Below are 22,744 nucleotides of genomic sequence, written 5' to 3' on the forward strand. Positions count from 1 at the left end.
CCTTCTCGACGGGCTTGCGGCTGGCCCTGGCCTGCGCCAGGCGTCTCTTCCGCTGCGCCTCCAGCCGCTCCCGCGTGCGGTCCAGCCGCGCCCGCTGAGCCTCCACTTGCTGGATGCGTTGCCTCTTGAGCGCCAAGTCGGCGGAGACTAGCTGGTGGTCTTGGAGGAGGCGGGCCGTTTCTGGAGGGGGAAAGGTTTTGGGTTGGTATTTGAAAATGTAAAAACATATAACCGTAAAGTAGGCAGAGCCCTGGTCACTATAGAAATCAGACGAAAAATGTGCTGACTACGTAACCGATGTCGGTACCCTGCTATGGGCCTAATCTATGGGTATCAGACAGCTGATAATACGCATTACAAAGCAACATTTTTGGAAGAAGTTTTAGCTTCTACTCCTCTGCCTAATGGGACGATGATCATGTTGGATCTTCCTTAATCTGTTGAGCAGCCATCCATCCATCCTTAAGCTATGGTTGATGATAATGATATTGACTCACCGCTCTGCTGTAGATCACTTTGCGCGGGCGCACTACTACTGGTGATGGTCTCCGCCAGTTGTTCCGCTTCTTCTTTCTCTTTACGTTGGTATTCCTCGAGCTTCTCCCGGAGAGATTGGTTCTCTTGTTCCTGTTTTTGAGGATATTGGGGAATATAAGTGGATTTTATATGAAGTTTTAAAGACCTAGCTGGATCCACTGAAGCAATTTTGAAATAATTTGGCGGTCGAATGGCGTAGTGGTTAGTTGCCCTGACTGCTATGCCGAAGGTCCCGGGTTCGATTCCCGGCTGGGGCAGATATTTGTTTAAAGACAGATATTTGTACTCGGGTCTTGGGTGTTGGTGAAAGGTTTCTCGTTCTGCTTATTCCAAGATTCACCCGTATCATACTTGTAAATACCAGATACTCAGATCTACCAAACAATAAAAGTACAAAATACTACAGCATCGATGTTTAAATACTGTGACATACAGCACTTTTTCTGCCTCTTCTTTTCAAAAACATGTTTTAAACTGTAATAACCAATTCACTCACCATGTCATACTGTTTGTTTTCCAACTGCATCAGCTGTGAGATGATCTCCTGCTCTCTCAGTTGGAAGAGAGCCTTCAGCTCGTCTCTTTCTGCAGTCTCTTGTTGAACGCGGGTTTTCTCCCAGTCCTGGAAATTATTGTGAAGTGTTAGAATTTTGAGTGTAATGGGTAGAATAAAATATAAAATAATTTTAAAAAAGGTTGTAAAATGAAAACATTCAACCTATTTTCGCTCGCGCTCTTTCTCTTTCTGTCCTTTCCACACTATCTCTCATCTGTTCTATCTCTCTCTATCTCTCACCTGTTCTCTCTCTCTCCCTCTATCTCTCACCTGTTCGCACTCGATCCTCTGCATCTCCAGCGTGAGCGAGGTGTCTGCGATGGTCTCCTACTAGTCCAGGATCTATCTCTCTCTCTCTGTCTCTCACCTGTTCTCTCTCTCTCTCTCTCTCTCACCTGTTCGCACTCGATCCTCTGCATCTCTAGCGTGAGCGAGGTGTCGGCGATGTTCTCCTACTAGTCCAGGATCTATCTCTCTCTCTCTCACCGGTTCGCACTCGATCCTCTGCATCTCCAGCGTGAGCGAGGTGTCGGCGATGTTCTCCTACTAGTCCAGGATCTATCTCTCTCTCTCTCTCACCTTTTCGCACTCGATCCTCTGCATCTCCAGCGTGAGCGAGGTGTCGGCAATGTTCTCCTACTAGTCCAGGATCTATCTCTCTCTCTATCTCTCACCTGTTCGCACTCGATCCTCTGCATCTCCAGCGTGAGCGAGGTGTCGGCGATGTTCTCCTACTAGTCCAGGATCTATCTCTCTCTCTCTCTCTATCTCTCACCTGTTCGCACTCGATCCTCTGCATCTCCAGCGTGAGCGAGGTGTCGGCGATGGTCTCCTACTAGTCCAGGATCTATCTCTCTCTCTCACCTGTTCGCACTCGATCCTCTGCATCTCCAGCGTGAGCGAGGTGTCTGCGATTGTCTCCTACTAGTCCTGGATCTATATCTCTCTCTCTATCTCTCACCTGTTCACACTCGATCCTCTGCATCTCCAGCGTAAGCGAGGTGTCAGCGATGGTCTCCTACTAGTCCTGGATCTCTCTCTCTCTCTCTCTCTATCTCTCACCTGTTCGCACTCGATCCTCTGCATCTCCAGCGTCAGTGATGTGTCAGCGATGGTCTCCTGGCGCTCCAGGATCTGCGCCATGCTGCGGGAGCGCTCGCGGTACACCTGTACTGCCGCCGCCTGGGAATGTGATACAGGGTGTTCAGAAATAATAATAATATGTGGGGACATCTCACACACGGCCATCCGACCCCAAGCTAGGCAGAACCTGTGTTAGATAGATAGATACTTAATATAAATATCAACACCCAAGACCCGAGTACAAATATCTGTCTTTAAACAAATATCTGCCCCAGCCGGGAATCGAACCCGGGACCTTCGGCTCAGTAGTCAGCTCAGTGGGTCACTAACCACTACGCCATTCGGTCGTCAATGAAATAAATGTCGTAAATAAAAAAAATGTTAAAGGGGGCCCGAAAATATTCAATGATTTAAATATATAATTCCAGATACAGCATTCTATGCGGTAATATTTTAATTATAGTACTTTTTTTTAAAGTTACCTGGGAATGTAACAGAGATAGTTATTATGTACAGGTTTAAAGAAAAACGGGGTAGCTGCTGATCAATTTTTGTTTGCGACTTTGGGAAATTAAAAACTTATTATTGGTTTCATTTAGGGCTGATTTTTCAATAGTCAGATAAAAGTTATCTGAGGAATAATTATGATGCTGTCGCGACTGAATGTTTGTATTAGACAGTGACAGCTAAAATTTTATTCCTCAGATAACACTTATCTGACTATGGAAAAATCAGCCCTTAAACGAATGTAAACTTGAAAGGTTCTGCCCTATCAGAAGACTTCGTAAGTGAAACAAGTTTCTATAGATGTTCAAATACCCTATGAAAGACTCGAATACCGTGTTGAACATCCATTTAAAATGATGAAGCTGATGTCTTTTAGTTACGAAATATCAAATACATGAAATGAGTCAAAATCTCTGATTCTTGAATAAATTCTACATGAAAAATATTTTTATAAGTAGTACAGTGTATATCACAATTCCTATTACAAAAGTACCACTTTTCCTCACCTTACTACTCCGGTCGACGACGGGCTCCCCGAGTTTGTTTCTGTTCACAGTCTGCGGCGGGACGCCCGACGCCGGCGCCGCGATGTCCGACCAACTCGGGTACTCTATCTCACCTGGAACATGATACATAATTACCCCCTTATTCATAGAGAAGTTACAGAACGTTTTAACTAATAAACTGTTTTGTCCCTCTCTGTCAAAGAACAAATTGTTCTTTGTCGGAGAGGGACAAAACAGTTTATTAGTTGAAACAGTTGTTATGTGTGTAAATAAATTAACAATCTCAGCTATTGCTACACCCAGGCTTGCTGCTCCAGTTTACTCGGGAGCTAGGCTGGCTGAGCTGAAATCAAGGGGATATGTACAAAGGTTCCACTCGAGAGAGCCACGTATAGGAACTTCGACCCTCTAAGAATAGAATAGAAAGGAACAATATGATAATGGTTGATTGGCATAAAATGCTTTTGGCATTAATTCCACCTGATTGTACATTATTACTGTTTTAAATTGTGCAATAAAGTTTAAATAAATAAATAGATAATGGCGGACGGATTCATCATACGCCTGTCTATACTCTCTTGTACTCTCAATTATGTTTCGATCCTTTTCACATTGTTTATCTACTTACAGGTTTTATACTTCCTGTACTGTTATTATATTGCATAATTTACAGAAGTAATAATGTTACGATAGATATAAGATAGTAATAATATAATAGTATCGAACAAATAATGTACAATCAGGTAGATTTAATGGCGGTCGAATGGCGTAGTGGTTAGTGGCCCTGACTGCTATGCCGAAGGTCCCGGGTTCGATTCCCGGCTGGGGCAGATATTTGTTTAAAGACAGATATTTGTACTCGGGTCTTGGGTGTTGATATTTATATTTAGTATCTATCTATCTATGTATTTGTGTAGATATATCAGCTGTCCGACACCCATAACACAGGTTCTGCCTAGCTTGGGGTCGGATGGCCGTGTGTCAGATGTCCCCACATATTTATTTATTTATATTTATTTATTTAATACTTAAATCCTCTTTTAATTGAACTAGGTATACTTAATTCAAAATAGAAGCTCATTTGAAAAGTGAGACATTTATTTTGCACCGACACTCCATCAAGCCCGTAGTATTGTCTATCAAAGTGTCGCCACTTGTGTCCTTACCTCCAGGGTTGACTGGAAGAGATCGCGTTGAGGCGATAAGTCCGCCCTTGTATACTAGTCTAGTTTCATGCTCTCAATTTTTTATTGTTATACCTATGTATATTGTATACAATAAAGTGTTTAAATAAAATAAATAAGTAAAAGTGCAACTCACTGAGCATGTCCCGGGCGGGGGCGGGCGCAGGGCGGGCGGCGGGGGCGGTGGCGAGCGCGGGGTAGCGCAGCAGCCACTCGGAGTAGCCCCCCCACAGGGCGAGCGGGGCGCGCGCGTATTGCACTTTCACGTCCCACTGTGGATGGAAGGGTTTGTGTGTTAGAATTAAAGTACAATTACTTTATATGACTAACGTTGAGTTGCAGAAAGGTACTTTAAACTAATGTCGACCTTAAATGACTAGCTGCCCTGCTTTGACAGTATACGGGCAGAAAGAGACAGACATATATTTAATGCCGACATTAGCTTAATGTCCCTTTCTGCAACTCAGCGTTAGTCATCTTTAAAAGTAATGCGGTTATTTAAGCTTTGCTACACAAATTTACTATTTACTCTTGATTTACTTGATGAAATACATAAAATGACACATAATCTGGCTTAATATTTAACGGCCGAAAGAAAAAAGAACTTTTGAAGCACCAAAAGTTACTTATTGTTTTTTACTATTTTTCATGATTTAGGTTTGATACCAGCTATGACAGCAGTCATACATTTTGGAGCTGTCCACGGGCCTATCATATTTCGACGAATATAAGGGTGCGTTGCACCATTTAACTTTAACTATTGCAAACGTCACATCGTCTGTCAAAGCATCGGTTAAGCGAAAAATTGGTTGCACCATTCAACTATGGTTAAAATGACGTCATAACTTTAACGATAACCATAACCACCCCATGTTGGCCGGTTACTGTTAAAGTTAAAGTCAGGTAGCTGTCAAACCCGTTGTATAACCTCAAAGTAACAGTATTACGTACAAATATTAATATTCAATAATTCTTATCATGTCGCTTCTACGTGAAATAGTGCTTGAAACAAGTTCCTCAGAAATTGAGATTGAGGTGGAGTAAGTACGGAACTTACGAAATATGAAGAGAAAGGTGTACTTTCAGAGAACTGATAGATTCGCAGGTTCCAGGTCTCAAAAATGTGGCTCGTGTGTTGGCTTTAAAACTAGAACCTTTCTTACTGCCTCCAACGACTAAGTAAGTGCACCTATTATTATGTTGTAGGTGTAATGATCATCTTCACCACCAAATAAGCGTCCACTTCTAGCCATGGGCTCTTCCAAGGAGCGAAACAACACTGTGCCCTCGGCCTTCCTTATCCAGCCACTACCGGCTACCTGCCGGTTGCCGGTTCAGCGCAGCAATCTAATATCAAAGTAACCTACGTAACTCTTTAATTGAATAACCTTGTTTTCAGAAATTTTGCAATCACTCAAATACAGAAATATATCAATGAAAATAAGGACAGAACTAAGAAGAGTGCAGCCCATTATTGTGGCTACGGCATAGCTGCATAATATATTATGTAAACAAAATAGAGACCCTGTGCTGTACCACCAGCTAGGTTTTTTATGATGATTCATCATCTGATGAAGAGGAACCTGTCTATGCAGTTAACAGGAATGATGAGCATAATCGAAGGATGTCAATAAATAATTATTTTAATAGATTACATCGTTAGTTTTTATTTCAACTTGTTAAGAATTAATTAATAAGATAATTAATAATAAAGGCTTCTATTCTATTCTATTCTCTGAGGGTGTAAGTACCTGCACCTGGCTCTCTCGAATGGAACCTTTGTGCATATCCCCAAGGTCTAAACTGCCTTCCAAAGCTTGGACCATTTCTCCACCACGCTGGTACACTGCGGGTTGGTGGGTTCACATATCTAGATGTGCTAAATCTAGATATGCAGGTTTCCTCACGATGTTTTCCTCACCGTAAGAGCGATGGTATACATTGTACTTATGTTAAAAGAACTCATTGGTACATGTCAGCGCCGGGATCGGACCCGCATCTCTGGCATGAGAAGCGGGCGCTTACCCGACTGAGCTACCACCGCTCTTAATAAAAGGCTTATTAGAGTCTACTTTGTCGCGGGTTTTATTGATGATAATTTTTTGGTAAATATTTGGAGGAACAACAGACTTAGTTCCTATGACATGTTGACTTTGACTGCTTTGACAGAGAATGACGGCTACAATGTACTCTGTGACGGCTTCAGTCCGACAGCTAGATTTGGTATTGCCTTACATAAAAACGTTTCCCACAATAACTTTGGGGATAATTATGTCTCAAACGAATAGCAACCCTAATAACATTAACAATGACCGACGATTTGATGGTGCAACACGTTGCAGTAAAATATTAACTGTAACGACTCTGTCATTGCTAAGTTTAACCTTAACTATTACGATAACCGGGATGTTGATGCAACCCACCCTAAGTATTATATGCTTTATGTGCCGGATTTAGTATATTTAGGGCATTGCCCAAAAAACTCTGGCTGTTGTGTTGTCTATTGTCTATAATACGCTGGGCACTATAATATGCTAGGGCACTATAACTTTGCCAATAATGCATGCGAAGTGTGAATTTGTATGATGCGGCACAGTCTCCATCTAGCGGTACAGGGCTGCAATACTTCTAAATTCGAGTTAATTTTCGCTGTTTGATATCAACAACACGCCTGCCAAGCGCAGAGGTTATACTAATAACCTTATAGTATTCAATAAGGACCATTGCGATGTATTATTACGGGTTGTCCGTTTGAAAACTCCCACTAGGCTATCTGTACCTTGAGCAGTATAGTCTTGAGCAGGTACAACGCCTGCCCGGGGATGGCGGCGCGACTGCCCCAGTCCAGCATCACGATGAGCTCGACGGCGGCTCGCCCCGCCCACACCGCTCGGGATTCCGCCGGCAGGTTCTGTTCAAGGATGTTCGCTGAACGGCTGGAAGGGATGGTAAGAGGTAAATTAGTTATTTAATTTTAAAAAATCAAGCGAATTTGTCCCTTACTGCTGAGCATAGGCCTCCTTATAAACTGTCCATCATTTTGTGGTCATGTGTTTCCTTCTTCATATAACGTATAGAAAGGGCGGACTTGGTTATTGGAGGGCTTTTTATTATGATGGTGTTTATAATGTAGAAGGTAGTAGTAAGCGCCTGCTCTTTACGACAGAGATGTGGGTTTTAATTTCAGCTGACAGTTAATCTATGGAATTATTTGGAATTTGGGAAGGAAGAATACACGTGAAGAAATCTGCACACATAATGTGAGCCCACCAACCTGCAATATGGTGGGCATTGGTCCAAGCTTAGGAAAACAGTTTAGACCTTATGAACAAATGTTCTATTCAAGGGAGCCTCATACATAAAACAGACAAGGGTTCCATATAGTGTTAGTGTACAAGTTAGTGTCTTTGATATCTTGAGCATGTATTCTATTTTTCTCTTTGAATTATTTATGCACGCTGCTTGGCGGACGGTGCTGGAGGCCAAAACTCAGGTCTACACCTATCTTGGTCTTCAACGTTACCCATTAACTATTGTAATATTAAATTTATTAAATGTAACTTAGTTTGTATGTGTTCTAAGACTTTGTATACTGAATAAATATTTTTTTTCATTTTTTTTTTCAGTGTGCTGACTCACCCAGGAGTAATAACCTCCTCCGGCACACTAATACAGGCGTGGTGGTTGATGTGCGACCGCACAAAGTCGTCCCTTGGCCGCGCGTCCAGGATCATCACCTTCACCTTGCCGCTCTTGAGGATTGCGTAGAGCTGCTCGCACTTGATGGTCACTTCGTCTGGGCCTGTGGAGTGGGGGAAAGATGTGATAATATCTATGATAAAGACAACTGTAGCTCCTCATTAGATGAGTTGTAAAATATATTCATTAAGCAATAAGGCCACTTTTTTGTATTTTCCTCTAGGTGCAAATAAAGTGTGTGGTATTGTTGTATGATCCATGATCTTTATCCTGCTTATAAACCTGCTTTAGACTACTGGTATGTACAAAAGCTCTGGGTTAAACCATTTGGAAACCAGGACTATAGTTAGTGTATATTTCATATTTCCGTGGTAAGTCTAGGCTTTAGTCAATAGTGAATAATATTCAGTGTTTGTATTCAATCATCATCATCATAATCAGCCTTCTATCACCCACTGTTGGGTATAGGCCTCCTTATTTGTATGCCAATTCTTCAGGTCCTGCGCCGCTGTGGTCCACTAGGCCTGGTCTGTATTCAATCAAAAATCTGGCATAACTAACCATACATTTTTAAGTTTTCTAATGTTTCAAAACATCAATATAATGTATAAAAAAACAACTTTGAACACTCAGTACCAGTTATAGTTGTACAGTTATGTAACCTTTATGTACACTATGTTGATTGTAACTTTTTGCTTGCTTTTATATGGTTTCAGGAGGCCACACTTTACTTCTACCATTTTATTCTTAATCAAGTTTAAATTATGTAACAGTATTTCATGCTTAACCCATTGACTCGGAAATTCTAACTCTAAAGTGGTCATGAATCAGTCATATCCTCAGAAGAGAAAGGCAGAAGAAAGGGGGGATGTCTGAAAACCACTTGCCGCTGTTCAGTTGAGAAAGAGGCAACTGCGCTGGGACTTGGCAATCTCAAAAAAAAACTCAATCAAAAGAGTCAAATCAAGCCAAATGGAGGAAGATACTGCTAGCCCTATGTACCTGATTAGTAATCCAACGACCTGATGATGATGATTTCCTACTTACCAGGCAGTGTGACCTGCAAGCTGGTGTCACTCGGAGGGGCGGCCTCCATGGCCTTCTTGCGGCTGTCTTCAATCTTCTGCTTGATCTCTTCATGTTCCTTGATGTCGTTGAGACGCTTGGCTTTCTGCTCCTTGGAATACCTGGAAGAATATGAGAAGGAATTAAGTTGGTGTGTTTAGCTTTAATGAATTCATATAATGAGAATATGGAATGCTTTTTGTGTGGGGAAACCTGATCAGAAGATACTGAAGCTACTTATCAATTCTGATCTCTTCAAGAAAAAGCTAGGCTTAACAACTTGGCTTAGAATAAGCAAAAAGAATTTAATTTACAATGAATTTTACACATAAAATATAATCCAATAGGATTTTGTTTCAGAAAAAATTCAGTCACTCATGTTATTTTAAGCAAACTAAAACTCATGTTTATCATTATTTTGTCAATGTTATCTTGATATGAACAAAAACCTTATCAGTCACCATCAAATATGGCTGTTTACCCTCCATCCTAACATTAACCACCTAATCATCACACTGACCTTTCAATAAGGCTATTTTTCAGCTTCTCTGCGGCATCAATAGCTTTGTTGGGGTTCTTTGGTCCGAGCATGTCGGTGTAGTACTTTTTGTGTCGCTGGTAGTCCTGGTCCTTGCTGATGAAGCCGATGACGCGGAGGTACTTCATGTAGTACACGTAGGAATACTCCTCGTCACCCTTCTCCCGCGCTTGTTCAGCACTCTCAAGCAGCTTCTGGGCAGTCTTGCATAACCTACAATAATGGCCAAAATTAGAGGAGAAAAACTTACGGATTAAGGACAGAGGTGGTGGTAATGGTGGATGGACTCACAGTTTCACTTTCTTCGTCTTCAGATCGGGGACGTTGTGAAGATTGTCCAGATCCTCGATGCATTTGCCAAGGTGAAGCTGTATTCGACGCGCCTCCATTTTGATGGTTTCCGCACCGGCTGTTCGGCCACTGGGTAAGTATGGGATGCAATCTATTCGTCACTAAAACCACTTGACGCTACATTTGTGGATAAAAACAATAAGATTTTTCCAAAAATTCTTAGAGAAAAAATTTGCAAACAAAAACCTCCGCGAACGTCATTTGCAAATGTCAAAGTTTTTTTTCTGAATGTAGTGTTGGGCTATATAACGAATATTTAGATAAATAACGAAATATTTCGATTATGATTATCACTTTCCTCTTTACATTGTCTATGGTAAAAGCAAAACGTTTTGTTTTTGCAAAAATTGTGACATTTACATTGACAGTCTTGAATCTAGATTCTTCATTTCAAAACAAAAACCAAACGCAACCCTGAATTTTAGTACGCAACTCAAATGGCGCAAGTTTTCATGCGCACTGAATTCCCGTTTTCCCTGGTCGATCGCGGTTTTTCACTTAGTTTTCCAGCTGATCGCGCATTCCACAGCCGTGTCGCCCTGCCGTACTGTGTGTCATGTTCGAAACTGTTGAAGCGTAGTGAATTTGGCCGCGTTTGTGATCTTGTGTAGTTTACCAGTTTAGATAGTGCAAGTGAAAATGTTTTCAGGACTCACGAATCAGGTCAGCTCGTGGATGGGAGCCGCGAAGGGCGAGCCTCAAGATGAGGAAGTGCCCACTCCCACCAAGGAGGCCGGGGAGCCTTCCGTCGAAGGCGAAAAACAAAGGTCAGGCTCTTTGTTTACTTTTGTAAAATCTATTAAACACCTCAGTTTTAAAGTATTTTGTGTAATCTAAATTAATTTCGTTACGCGTTTTAATCGTCACTTTATACCTAGAATGGAGTTTATAAGTTTTTATGACTAATCAATAATCAAATGGGATTCTGATTAGCTTTTAGATAAGCACCCTGCACTGCAGGTACTGTAAAAATAGTTTAGTAATAATAGAAAAGCTGCACATGGTCATTGCATAAGCTATTTGCATACCTTATTGATCCATTTGAAAAAATCTGGGTCAACCATCACAATGCTCACTTTCAATGTCAATAGCTTTCTACATTCATTCCAATTTGATGAGAATCTTTGTTAATTGAATTTATAAACAATTTTGAATTAAAATCTGTATTCTAGAATGTTCTGTGTGACTAACAGAGACATGTATGTTACAGCCCAACAAAAGGGGCAAGCAAGTTGGAGCTGCTGAACAACGCAAAGTCACAGATCACTGGCTGGCTGGGCTCCGGGATCCCCATTCCAGGGCTGAGGAAAAACGAGGCCGCCCCTGCAGATGCTGCTGAAGCCGCCCCCGCCGAGCCGGCCGAGCCAACTGAGCCCAAGCCCGAGCCGAAGGATGATGATGATAACTCTAGGTACACTAGGTATGAGGGGCTAGCAGATGCGATGAGTTTACAATTCTCTTTTACAATCTCTGCTTGTGCACACAATACGCTGGAGATACCTTAAAGGAACTATTTAAATATGGGCTTTGCTTTTCTTTGTCTTTGGTGTGCTATTTCTAGAGTCTAGACCTGTGTGTAAAAGGCTTAAGTCTCACAGGAGTTCTAGGTCTAGGATATCACATCAAATATGCACATTTCCATGTTAAAGTAATTAATCTGTATTTAATTAAATGAGTAATTTTATTAATAATTATATATTAATAATTATACACCCTGTCATTGCTTTTACCTCTTCAGCTTAGTGTAAATCACCAATTATTTATTATTTCTCATCTTACTGTTGCACCAATTAACTATAATTATAATGATTAACATATTTTTAAATTTCTAGTTTTAATTAACTTTCTTAAACTTAAAATAAAACATGCCAGTGACAAAGGGTTTTAAGATAACTGGAATTAGTACTTCACCAGTTATCTAAGGTCTCCATATGATAATACCTGCAAGTCTACATCATTTAGATTTTTCTTCAACTAGTTTTCGTCAAGGTGAACTCATTTATTCTGCTCGACCCCATTTTTTATTTTTCATTGTTGTGCATTCTATTTAGTCAACTTTCCTAAGTACCTGCAGTTAAACACACACACTAAAAGACTGAATAAATAGCATAGCGCAAACATAATACATAGTTAACAGGCATTTACTGGGTAGATAGCGTATTATATTGAAAGAAGAGTCTGTTTTTTTATTATACTGAACTGGGCGTAGTCTGTTACGTGATCAACGTAAAACGGCCGTTTAGGTAAATACTAATCAGGTAGGTAAATATTTTCGCACTCCTCTCTGTCTTCTGAGTGTAGGTACTGTGACTTCTGGACGAACACGAGTAACTACATGCCGACTAGGGGTTTGTCACCGTGGTGGTGAAAAGACTAGCCAGTCAGGATAGCGTCGGTCTTTGGATGCCGGGGGGCGCCGGACTTAAATAAGTATACATATATATAGTACAGTTACATCGTCCCTGGAGGCCGTTTTCGTGCACCGTAGTTATTTCCCTAGGACAAGATATTATTAAAATGTCATTCGCCTTTTAAATTCAGTGATACTGTGTTAGTAAGTTTATTCACAAAGGACTTCCTGGATGACTTATTCTATAGAGACCCACCCTACATTCAAAATGAATCGCTTTATCAAAACCAGCCCAAAAATATTCGAGTCAATAGCCAGAGATGGAATTGTATCGAATTCAGAACCTTTTCGACTACCTACATTCAGAATCGTGCTCGTATTGCATAGTAATACTTACGTAATATATGAAAATACGGTATCCTACTGAATAATTCTCTAGAGGAACTCACAATATCCCCTCCCTATATTCTAGAATAAACCATTCGATTTGGTCGGATGACTTTTAGTTCTGCTCCAGGAATAGGTAACCAAAGTATTGATCTTGAATTTCTAAGAGAGTCTTAGTGTTTTACATTCATTCTCTGTATTGTGGGTGCTTGCAAAGTTACATTGGAAACCTTTTCGCATTTTCGCAATTGTTTTTATAGTCCAGAATCAATACACTTAGGACTAGGGCATGCAATACCGGAACAATTTTCAATACCGGTATTGAGTTCCGGTATTACAACTCAATACCGGGATCCCGGTGTTAATACCGGTATTAGACTACCTTGTAATAAATGGCATATACTGTGTTTAAAGGTCGTATACGTCAAAATAAAACAAGAAAATGCAATCATATTCTGTATTTTGTTGTAGATTTTTACGGGAATTAAGTTTTAGAGTTTAAATTTTAGAATAAATTATTTTTTTACATCCGGTGTCGGTTTACGCATTGTCAACAGTAGATTTCTAGCAGCCGAAAACTGCATTAAACGATTGGAAACAAGTGCGCATTCACAGTATATAGGAAAACAAGGCTAACTAAATCTTAATCGCTTTATTTATAGCCTAAAAAAGTCCGATTCCGGTATTACTTCAATACCGGTATTAACTTTCAATACCGGTATTGAAAAAAGCAGGAATTTCGTCCGGGATCCCGGTATTACGGATACCGGTATTGCGGTATTGCATGCCCTACTTAGGACTTAGGTACCTAACCTACATTTGCTAGTATCGATATAAAAGTTAATCGAGCATTATGTACCTTATTTGTTTAGAACTACGTATCGTATTTATAGTATGTTAACCCCAGAAAAGGTTTCTATCAATGACTGAGACTTATTTTATTTAATCGCTCTACAAGAACGAATTACATTATTATAATCGTAAGTTATACAGTCAGCGTAACATCCTCTTCTGAATTGATAAGCCTCACTACGAAGTTGAGTCTCCTTGAGAAATCCTCAGCCTACACCAACACACCTTTAGGCGTCATCCAAATAGAACGCGAATCGCGATCATTGCTCTACATCGAAGACCTTTTTAATATCAATATCTTTGCGCATTCATACGAGTAAAGCGCTCCGCTCACTGCACGTAAGCCGAGGCGGCGGTGACCAAGAGACGTGCCTTCTCTATATTTTCTATATGCCATCAAGTCGATGGTTACTGCTAAAGTCGAAGCAGAGTCGCGGAGCAGGCGAGGCGAGTTAAATTGTATATGAGACATAATTCCCTGTGCGTTAAAGCCGATGCGATGCCACCACGACGCCGCCTCGGCTCCAGTATAGTGAGCGGAGCGACCAAGAATTGCGCCAACTCGCAATAAGCGCGCTCCATACTCTCTGAGAGGTTTTGTCTCGGGTCTCGACAAAACTATCCACTATTAAAGCTACTGACGAGACCTGCCGAAAAGGGCTTCTACACTTCTAAAAGGTATTCGCTGCGTCTCGTGCAGTTTTGTCTTGACTCTGGAACGCGCTTTAAAGCTACCTTTCCCCCCTCCTGCCACCACCAGCACCATCTAACCCCCATCTCCCCGCAGCGCGACGGGCGGCGCGGACAGCCGGCCGGGCTCCACGGGCGGCACGCCCACGGACGAGCAGCCCGCCGCCGTCGGAGGGAACGGTGAGTTCAGCTGCTGACGAGGAGATGGATGTCGGTAACTTAGATTACTTAAGGCTGTTTTTAGGCGCGCGGGATGGCCGTCATCTTCCCGCGTCTCGAGAGCTCTGTCATACGAATGACCGCGTGCGGGGCAATCCCGCATGCGTGATCAATGCCGCACGCTGTTAAAACAGTTTAAGCTGGGTTGCTACAAGCTAAATGCTTATGACTGATGAAATTTAGCAATCCGCTTGGCTGATTAATCTGGTTTCTCAGTGCGCAAAAAATGCGCTAGTCTGAAACCGCTCTTATTCGTAAATTACGTATTAAAGTAGACTTTACCTATGTTATATATTATACATATTCGATACATTATATTTCACGAGTGGAAAACCGCGTATAAATGATACCTAAGCATTGCTAGCTAAGTTTTCTTTGATGAAATATGTAGAATATATGAACAAAGGAAAATAGTAGGTACATCGTCTACGTAAGCCCTTAAACAAGAAAAGGGGGACAAAGGTAACGTCTGCAATTTTAAAATCTGCGCGCTTCCCTCGCCGCTTCAGGCTGTCTGACGTCAATTGTGTGTACCTACCACCCACTTGCCTATTATCTTATTTTTAATATCGTATATGTTGAGTTGTTTATTTAAGTTTTAATACTCCTCTGTTATTATTATAATTCCTTTTCAGTGTAGTTTACTTTATAATTGTAGTATTGATTCTTATATACCTTCCTTTATACATATAATTTTTATGTTACCTTTTGTAGTTTGCTACTTTTATGTTGCTACCCTTTTTGTTTTGAAATTCACAGCCGCTCGCAGTAAAAAGATGTTCGGAGTCGATGCTAGCGATGTGCCAGACATGCAAGAGCGTTAGTATTTATATTTTCGTTTTTATTTTTTGTTTTATCTGTACTCCTCTCCAGTTTCTGTTTTTGCTTATTTCTGCCATTGATTTTAGTATCTTTTGTGATCTTTCTTTGAAGAAGACATATTGAGAAATACTGCTTATCGCGTTGACGACGATTGAAATTGAAATTCTATAATATGTAGGTATATTCCTAGGACCATTTTATAGTCTAACCCATGTATTTGTGCGCAAAACTATTCAATTTAAAGGAGAATTCCATATACATAAAGATTACTGGTAAAACTTCATTACCATCAGCCCACAACATAACCCGATTCAACTATCTATATTGAGTATAGGCTGATGAATGATGACTTAGGTATCTCCATCTCCAGTATCTTACACTAGTGATTTCCTCCCGCAGTGACCACTAAGGCCGTGGCTGGGGCCAAGTCTCTGGGCAACTTCCTGTACTCGGCCGTCAACAAGGCCGGGGCGAAGGTCAGCGAGGCCAGCGCCAAGATCAAGGAGACCGTCGAGAAGAACGTGAGTACTCTTAGAATGTTCTAGAAGTAGATCTTCCATTAGAATTGAACTAGCGTTTCAGGTCACCGCCTTGATGTTGAGATAGAAGAGGAATAAAATGGGGCCGAGTACCGTGCCTTGAGGAACGCCCGCTGAAAGAACTTACCGTTTATATTGAGCCTATTCATCGATGCCCGATGGAAGAAATAAATGATCCTGTATTAATTTTCCTCTACATCAGACTCAAATGACGAGCTCGATGTTGATTTTTCTCAATCTCTATAAAACCTTTTACTTCCGGAAAGAGGACATAAAAAGACTCGATAACTCGATTCAGCTGGTTGTGCAGCTTTAAACGATTCAATTTATCGTAACTTCTACTCGATTAAACACGGCATCTTATCATCATATGAGAAGTTAACATCGGAAAATGATTTTAAAGCTGAATTTTTCAATATTTATATCTATTGCAAACCTTCATCGCCTTCGCAGCCTGAATTTCTATTTATATGAGATATATTTGACTCAGAGCGACCGGAACAAATAGGGGGAAAGTAAATATTGACGATTAAATCGTTCCAAGGGTTGTGTCTTATGAAAATACATGGCTCCGATAAGAAAACAGATCGTGTTTTCCCTGTAAATCTGTCTTGATACAGATAGTCAATACAATCCGATTTGTGGGATATTTTCGGTTAAAGTTAACTGTATTGTGGTTATTTTTTTATGTAGATTATTCGATTTCAACCTAAGAAAAATATAAATAATCTGATTTAACGCTTCTCTGTAATTATGTAATTTTCTATATCCATCCATACACCCGTACTCATTGTGTATTTGCCATTGATGTCAATGTTGATTAATTTATAATGAAGCACGCCGAAACTAATATAGATCACTTAATATAGCCAAACCACTTCCTTTAATTAACTGGCTGTCATGGCGAATCATAGCTAATTGAAGATATTGTTGGATTAATAACGGGATCCCGATTCTGATTTTGATAGATAATTATTGATTTGATTTACTAAATATGTTATGGAGCTGCCTTATAATAAAACGTAATACATACCTAACTATTTGTATACTGACTGAATAACCTGTAATGTTTTCGAAAAAGCATACCTTAACTACAATAAATTTCAGATCCAAACGAGTTCCAATCGAATAGAAAAGCACTTAAAGGCCAAGAACCATTCGATCGGGCCGAAGCTTCTTTCTTTAACTGAATTGGGAACCTTTAAGGGTGGATAGCATTAGCTGACCTTACGACCTTATATCGTGGTAGTCTGTTGATAAATAGTGTGAAACGACGTACGAAGTTAAGCTTTTAGTAGCCGCACCGTCGCGACAATATGAGACGATTATTGTTATTTACTACTCCTTTTATATCTTCAGTCGTAATATTGTTGGAAACGGCTTGTGTTTTATTTCGCCTTTTGAGGGAAGCTTTTTCTGCGGCCCGGTTTTAATTAACATCGTGTTAATCGATAAGTTTGTGCCACTTATGACTTGAGTCATAAAAAGGTATATGCATTTATCTTTTTATCTTAGCCAGAGCTGGGTTAGAGTTTGTCGCCGTGGTGAAAGGATTTGCCAGTCAGAATAGCGTCAGTCTCTCACTGATTGTGCGTATATAAAATATAGTTTATACCTCACTATCGGAGGCTTCTTTCTTGCACCCCATGACGGAAGGGAAGGAGGAAAGGCCAATTCCCTGTTAAATAATAAAAAATAATTCTCCCTTGGCATTCCCGTGCCCTCTATAAATGCGGCCATTAGTAGACGAAAAGCTCTCAAGTCTGTACCGAAGCGTTAACGAGTCGTCAGGAACAAACGTAAAAACTGCTCCAGATCCCAACACATCCCCGCTAACATCTGCTAATGGCATCCACTGAGTACCAACAGTCGTGAACAGAATCACTGTTGGCTGTTTTCATTTATATCAATTTAGCGAAACGGACATGGGCCGGATATGTGCAAAATTATTGAATGTGGTTGATTGAAACGTGAATACTGTGCATGAAAGCGCAAATGAGTAGGTACGAAAGAAAAAATGGGTTCGATACAAAAACAGCTGCTATTTTCTATATTAGTTAAGCATTTGTCAGATGAATACAAATTATGTCCGATTTAACTGATCAACCTGCATATGAGATGGTGCTACGAATTGTAGGAATGGTTGTAGGAATTGGAAATACGCCTCTATATTTGTGGCACCCATTTATTTGGGAAGGGCAAAGGTATTGTTTCAAATCTAGTTCATTATAAACTCTCGTTAGTAGGTTTACTTCGATAGTGTTTTCATATTAATTAACGGACCATTGTTATTAAATTCTGTTGTAAATAATGTTGTTTACAGAATCAGTATAATTTAACTATTTCGTTGTATTTAACCATTGATTTGGTATTCATTTGATTAACTAAACGTCGACAGTTAGAATGGGATAATATTGGAAATTTAATAATGAACACAGTGATATTCTGCAGCAGAGGAATTTTGCTTTTGCAATAACGTTTTATGTTTCCATTTCAAAGCCTTTTCGGTTCTATTTGACATTGTTTCGTGAAAATATTATGCTCAAAGTAATTACTTATACAGCGTTTATAAAATGAAGCTTTGAACAAAGTTTCAGCACATATTCAACATACACACAAAAACAATAAAATCACAACTTGAAATTATCAATTGTGGAAATTATATTATTACTGTATATTTTTAAGAGCAAAATTATGCTTAGATTAATGAAAATATCGAGTTTTCTTCTACTTATCCGTCTTGCTCTTGTATTTGACGCGACTTTAGATACTTTTTATTTCTTTTTGCAAGAAATTATCAGTTGGAAATTACTTTCTTGTTGACTCTCCTCTTTGCGAGATTGAGGTCAGCGCTTGAACGAGGTCTTTGAATGTTAAATTATAGAAGTGACTTCATAAGATAACGGAATGCTAGACTACTCGTTTCTTTTCAATTATTCATCGTTCATATTCGCCCGCACTGCAACCCATTTCTTTACTTAATTACTTTTCTCCTTTGATCTTTTTTGCTAACATTATTAACTCCTATAGCTGGGGAAAAGATTTCAAATTTTCTTCATTTACATTTCCTACTTCCTTCCGACTGCTTTATCAAAATGAATCCAGTTCATTCCCTCAAAACTTCAACGTTCAAAAAATCTTCCAAACGACTCGTAACCAATCTACCCCTAAGAGTGCAGCCAAAACCTCCAGTGTTCCACTTACGTGAGGCCGCCGGGCCTATTGCTCCGGTTGTGTGTGGGGCTCCGTTGGCACGGCTCCAAGGTGCATGGATGTGGAACTGGGCCGCGCACTGCAGCCTTCCGATGTCAGCGGATACTTGTAATGAGCTGCGTTGTGGGTGCGATTGCGTCAGCTGGCAATGTAACTAGACATGATGAAAAATTGCCCTCACATAGGCGAGTGAACTAGGCTTTAGGGTGAGTAATGAAAAAGTTCCACTGACAAAATGCCGACACTAAATGGCCCCATTTTATTCTAAGGCTGGTGGATAGCCGCCGACGCCGTCTGCAATGTTGAAATGTACTTTAAAATTGCAGACGCCGTGATTAAGTTATCCTCTTCTGTTTAGGAGTAATTTGGCGCTCTGTCACTGGAACTTTTACATTGCTCGCGAGTGTATTATGTGTTGCGCATCATGCCTCCTTATAGTACATGGTGTGGAGAAGTTTGAAACGGATAATCACAGTCGAATATATCTATATCTATACGCTCTCTCTTCCTGAAATTCTAGATCCTAATGAGACCACAACACGAAAACCACATTTTCATCACATCGTTTGTGCTTAACGCTAAAAACTGAACATTTCTGTCCGTCAAACCAAAACCCCATTAGCGCTAGTTGCTGCTAGTTTCTTAGCACACCTGCTGCCGGCTAATGCAGCCTTCGCTTTAAGTTATTTGTAAAGCGCTACAGCGGTAATTACTGAGGCGCTTTTAAATTACACGATATCTCAAGGAGTAGAACCGCTATTGTTTAAGATTGCTTTACAAAGGAACTACGAGGTAGAAGCAAAAATATTTCTTTTGAATATTGCAGAGGCTGTGTTTGTATTATTTTAGAATCTTAGGTCAGGTGTGAGTGAGTATGGAGTGAATGAGGATATGACAGAGGATAGGGTAAAATGGCGTGACATGACGCACAAATCCGACTGTAAATAAGGACAAGTCTAGGAAGAAGAAGGTGTATATCAGGTTGAAGCAGATTATGTGTTGCAACGTCACTATTGGTTTCTATGTATTTCTATAGACGTATTGTCGACCGTCATGGTGTCGTCGCAAGATGCCAAATGAATCCCATAAAACTATATGGAAACCTTGACTTCACGACACGCCGCGACGCTCAGTCGAGTCCTCTTGTCGTCTGCCAACAATTTACACCTAAACAGTTAAACAAGTCAAAAGTCCGAGACCGCGACCTCAAAAATATCCTTCGGTCCCACACTTTACGCTGCTTAAAACTCGATATCGGAAAATGCTATTAGGGTGGTATTTCCTTTCCGCTTGTCAGGGTTCTTGGAACTTATTGCGCGGTTGGAGAGCCTTGAGCGGGGATCGAGTCTGTAATGCCGAGGCTGATCCAATCCCACTCGGAACATGAAGTCGCGGGTTCCGCTGTTAATGAACCGTTTCAGGATTAATCTGGATTGATGTGTGCTTTGTTTGGTTGCTGTGCGGGATAGTGAGATTATTTGTTTGTGATTATTTCTTTGTTCGTGTTTTGTCTCCACTTTGATACATTTCATAATGCGGGAAAGTAACCTCCTCGAGTGACGTATCACCTGTTTCTTAACTACATCCAGCGCTGACTGACGCTAATCTGACTAGAAAATACTTTCACAACATTGATAAACCCTTGTGTAGTGTTTAATGGGGAGAAAAACTAAAAGCTAATTACAGATGGCGCCTTAGGCGACTATTTTCCCAGTTCTAATTGGTTGGTTCAGTCGCCATTTTTCTCCCCAACAATGTAATTGGTCAGAATCAAAAAGGCACACTCGCTAGTGCTGCCAAAGTTTCACTTGTTTTCTTCCCCATTGTCATCGATAGAAGAGTGTGGGGAATGCACTAAAACGAAATTAAATTCACATTTTCCTCCATCCAATACACTACCGCATAATACTGCTAATACGGCAGCATTTTTAATTCCATTTGCACCGCCACCGGCACTAAGCCCCCATGGCCACTAATCTCAACTTTCCTAAGTCTTTTATACGCTGTGACCCAGATATGCGGCGGCTGACACGGCCTTCCTCCCCTTTCATCCCGCTCGCACCTACACTCTTGGTCGCTTCGTCGTCTATGACTTGGCTTTTTTTTAAGTCATGTGAATAAATATTTGATCGTGGTTTACAGAGAAATTTACACAGTACATGGTGCTTTTACTAGATACATAGTTTTCATTGCAAATCTTGACTAACACCTTGTTTGATGAAACTCTTACCTCGACCATGACTAATAAATATCTTACTTCGACTAACGAGTTAATAATATCAAATTTAAAAACCAATTAATTAAACGGAGGTAATGTTTACGTTACAGAGCGCCCTCTGTCTTTAATATCAAATTAGTATAGAAAAAGAAAAAGTTATTTCAATGCACAGTAGTGTATGTAAAAAAAAAAACCGTCTCAGACCGTAAGACGCCGTTACAAATATTATTATGTAAGTGAGTCACGGGTCATGTAATTAGTAGAATAGCCGAGCTTTTTGCCCCAGTTCCTTTGTCCGGTGTTAATTTGCATACAGAGCTGCGCGGCGATGTGCCCACTCGCTACTTGGGACTAAATTACATTTACCTCCTTGTGTTTCGAGGGTGTGAGCGCAAAATAAAATAATTCTTGGCGCCCAACGTGGGCCGTCGTTAAAAGTTTATAACTCGCCAACGTCGTTATCAGGCCGTGGAGGTTGTAAAAAACTTATTGCGTTATTCTATGCTTGGAGTTTTCGAATAAAGCGTATTAATTAGGTTGCCAATAACTTTGCCATGGCTTGGCATAGAAAAATTAAATGGATAAATAGTATCTGAACGAGAGACTAGGTATAGTTTGGATTGCAAAACTTTAGCTATTACAAAAATCCCATTGTACAAATATGATTTTCAATTACGAAGCTGAAGTATTATGTTACACATGAAACAACATGTTACAATAATTATTCAGTCGGCTTCTTTTCAATCTCGCTGTAATGTGATGAAAGTTCTTGTTTCAATTTACCGTCATGTATAAATATGAAATTGGATACAACCTTCGTGAAAAGAGATTATCTTATGTTTTTTTGCGGCAATCTTTTTTATTTTATTTTATCTGGATTATTTTTTTTTCCTATTCTTGGAATTTCCACAAAGTAACCATGCGTAAGTGAATTACTTATCAACCGACGGCAAACGTCCATTTCTTTGTGGTCAATCTCCTTCCTTACCTAATAAAAGGTCAAATACAACCTTTTTGGGCTCTCTGAGGTTCTGTGGGGCCGTTCTACTCTGTGTCCCGGGATCCCCGCAATGGCCCCGTGATTGCTTCAGTTATTCTGTCTTTTCTGGCTTTTATTTTCGGAATGGTAAACGTGCATGAATTTCTTTGTAAATATTGTTATAGCTGGGTGGAATTTGACCAGTATGATACTACGACTACTGAATTGGCAGAGCTATTGGGACAGTTCAAGTTATGTAATTTTGTAAGTTTAATAAACAATAATTTATTTTATTATCAACTTTTAAAACAGGGATTCTCAGATCGACCTGTATGTTGGCATTTATATGGCGTTGGGCTGAACCGTTTTGATCCTCAAACATTCTTTTTTTTCTTTGTACCAAACGTAGTGGTCAAACTCAGTTCAGTATTATTACTGATTAAATTCAA

At 40.2% G+C, this 22,744-nt stretch overlaps 2 protein-coding genes across 11 annotated transcripts in view; one reads left to right on the forward strand and one right to left on the reverse strand.

Annotated features, from left to right (window-relative positions):
* LOC105397557 (ubiquitin carboxyl-terminal hydrolase 8) overlaps nucleotides 1-10,246 on the reverse strand; it is a 28,280-nt gene extending 18,034 nt beyond the window's left edge. Inside the window, exons 1-11 of one of the 4 annotated variants that reach the window (XM_048622091.1) lie at nucleotides 9,967-10,246; nucleotides 9,658-9,888; nucleotides 9,120-9,259; nucleotides 8,013-8,175; nucleotides 7,153-7,309; nucleotides 4,510-4,645; nucleotides 3,190-3,302; nucleotides 2,156-2,275; nucleotides 1,034-1,159; nucleotides 498-627; nucleotides 2-180 (exon numbers count right to left, since the gene is read on the reverse strand). In XM_048622091.1, the coding sequence (XP_048478048.1) occupies nucleotides 2-180; nucleotides 498-627; nucleotides 1,034-1,159; nucleotides 2,156-2,275; nucleotides 3,190-3,302; nucleotides 4,510-4,645; nucleotides 7,153-7,309; nucleotides 8,013-8,175; nucleotides 9,120-9,259; nucleotides 9,658-9,888; nucleotides 9,967-10,064 (1,593 nt within the window). In that variant the 5' untranslated portion in view covers nucleotides 10,065-10,246. Of the gene's footprint in view, nucleotide 1; nucleotides 181-497; nucleotides 628-1,033; nucleotides 1,160-1,363; nucleotides 1,417-1,488; nucleotides 1,496-1,767; nucleotides 1,814-2,155; nucleotides 2,276-3,189; nucleotides 3,303-4,509; nucleotides 4,646-7,152; nucleotides 7,310-8,012; nucleotides 8,176-9,119; nucleotides 9,260-9,657; nucleotides 9,889-9,966 lie in introns of those variants that run through there. The other 3 variants (XM_048622093.1, XM_048622094.1, XM_048622092.1) reach the window with 3 other exon arrangements.
* A 171-nt stretch (nucleotides 10,247-10,417) lies between these two features.
* The window catches only part of LOC105390826 (synapse-associated protein of 47 kDa), a 46,221-nt gene continuing 33,894 nt past the window's right edge, over nucleotides 10,418-22,744 (forward strand). For 2 of the 7 annotated variants that reach the window (XM_038106930.2, XM_038106929.2), the window contains exons 1-5: nucleotides 10,418-10,793; nucleotides 11,237-11,446; nucleotides 14,403-14,485; nucleotides 15,284-15,343; nucleotides 15,746-15,867. In XM_038106930.2, the coding sequence (XP_037962858.2) occupies nucleotides 10,666-10,793; nucleotides 11,237-11,446; nucleotides 14,403-14,485; nucleotides 15,284-15,343; nucleotides 15,746-15,867 (603 nt within the window). In that variant the 5' untranslated portion in view covers nucleotides 10,418-10,665. The remainder of the gene's footprint in view (nucleotides 10,794-11,236; nucleotides 11,447-14,402; nucleotides 14,486-15,283; nucleotides 15,344-15,745; nucleotides 15,868-22,744) is intronic. The other 5 variants (XM_038106931.2, XM_038106925.2, XM_038106926.2 and 2 more) reach the window with 5 other exon arrangements.

This window comes from Plutella xylostella, chromosome 7 (assembly GCF_932276165.1).
Source record: "Plutella xylostella chromosome 7, ilPluXylo3.1, whole genome shotgun sequence".
NCBI classification, from domain to species: Eukaryota; Metazoa; Arthropoda; class Insecta; order Lepidoptera; family Plutellidae; genus Plutella; species Plutella xylostella.